At 37.0% G+C, this 1,342-nt stretch overlaps 1 protein-coding gene across 1 annotated transcript in view; it reads left to right on the top strand.

Moving 5' to 3' along the window:
- LOC106526125 (MAP7 domain-containing protein 2) overlaps positions 1 to 1,053 on the top strand; it is a gene marked incomplete at its 3' end in the record, with an annotated part of 5,740 nt that extends 4,687 nt beyond the window's left edge. Inside the window, 2 exon segments of the mRNA XM_014020611.1 lie at positions 587 to 750; positions 957 to 1,053. Of these exon segments, the coding sequence (XP_013876065.1) occupies positions 587 to 750; positions 957 to 1,053 (261 nt within the window).
- Between the last annotated feature and the right edge of the window lie 289 nt (positions 1,054 to 1,342).

Genomic DNA, 1,342 nt, shown 5'->3' with positions numbered 1-1,342 from the left:
TTTTTAAATAGGGGCAGATATAATAAGATTTTTTTCTTCTTTTTGCTACCTTTCATTTTTTTATTTGATATGTATTTTTTTGTATGTGAATTTTTTTAATTAAATTTTACATTTATTCCGCTTTACAGAGTTAATCCTGCAGCTCTGTCTTCATCGTTTAATCTTGGTGGAGGTTTATGACAAAACCAAACTTTTTTGGATAAAGTAACAATAGTTCAAACTAAAAATCAAAAGAAGCTTTTACTGTGTGAATGCTGAGTGCTTAATGAATTTTACTGTAATTTTGAAAATGCTGAAAAAGCTAAAACTGAGTTGTTAAAAATAAAAGAACATTATCTAAAATCAGCTAAAACTAGCTAAATGCTACAAGAAGCAGATTGCTAGCTACATTCGAAAAAAGAAAAGGCTAGCTAAAAGCAGCAAAACATTATCTAGAATGCTTAAGTGTCAAAATACCAGCTATATATAAGCTAAAAGTAGCCAAGTGCTTGCTAAAAACAAGCAGCAAAAGGATAGCKAAAAGCTAAATGTAGCAAAATGCTAACTAAATACCAACATGCTGTATGTGAACTTTTATGTTTTCCAGCTGCCAGAGAGCAGCTGATCAGAGAGAAGGAGCGCAGAGCTCGGCTGCAGTACGAGCGCACCGTGGAGGAGCGCTGGAGGCGCCTGGAGGAGCAGAGGCAGAAAGAGGAGCTCCGCAGGGCTGCAGTGGAGGAGAAGAGGAGGCAGCAGCTCGAGGAGGAGAGGGTCAGATATTCGCAAAAATATTCCATTTATATGTCTGCAACACTGATGTGTCACATTTCACATTAACGATTTCTACCATCAGAAGTAAATGCACATTGAAATTTCTGATTTGTAATTTTAGTTTTTTTTAGTTAAAGCATTTATGCCAAAAGCTGCTGCTAGTTTAATTAAAGATGATACATTCAACTGTTCTGTGTCGAGTTCAGGAGCGGCTGGAGGCCCTGATGAAACGTTCTCTGGAGCGAAGCCTTCAGCTGGAGCAGAGAACCAAACGCTGGAGCAGAGCCTGTCCTCAGGCAGCAGGTAACCATTTACTACTGGAAAAAATACTTCATGTTTGTACAAAAAACATTGATGACACATGAGGTATGTTCAAAMCAGCAGCTTAAAGAAATGAAACTGTATGTATTTTTTTTTTTTTTKGGGGGGGGGGGGGGGTAGCTCATTCTTGACCCGACCAGTGATGATGGCCTGACTGTTAAAGAGTGCATAGATTTTTTAAAATATTTTTTCCATTTTTCCCTCATATGGAATTACCTGTCTGCTATTAATTATTTTTATTTGATTTTTTTTATCATCATGAACAACTGCA

This window comes from Austrofundulus limnaeus, unplaced genomic scaffold (assembly GCF_001266775.1).
Source record: "Austrofundulus limnaeus strain Quisiro unplaced genomic scaffold, Austrofundulus_limnaeus-1.0 Scaffold261, whole genome shotgun sequence".
Classification (NCBI taxonomy): Eukaryota; Metazoa; Chordata; class Actinopteri; order Cyprinodontiformes; family Rivulidae; genus Austrofundulus; species Austrofundulus limnaeus.
Note: the sequence above shows the minus strand (reverse complement) of the source record. Positions and strands in the feature narration are given on the sequence as shown.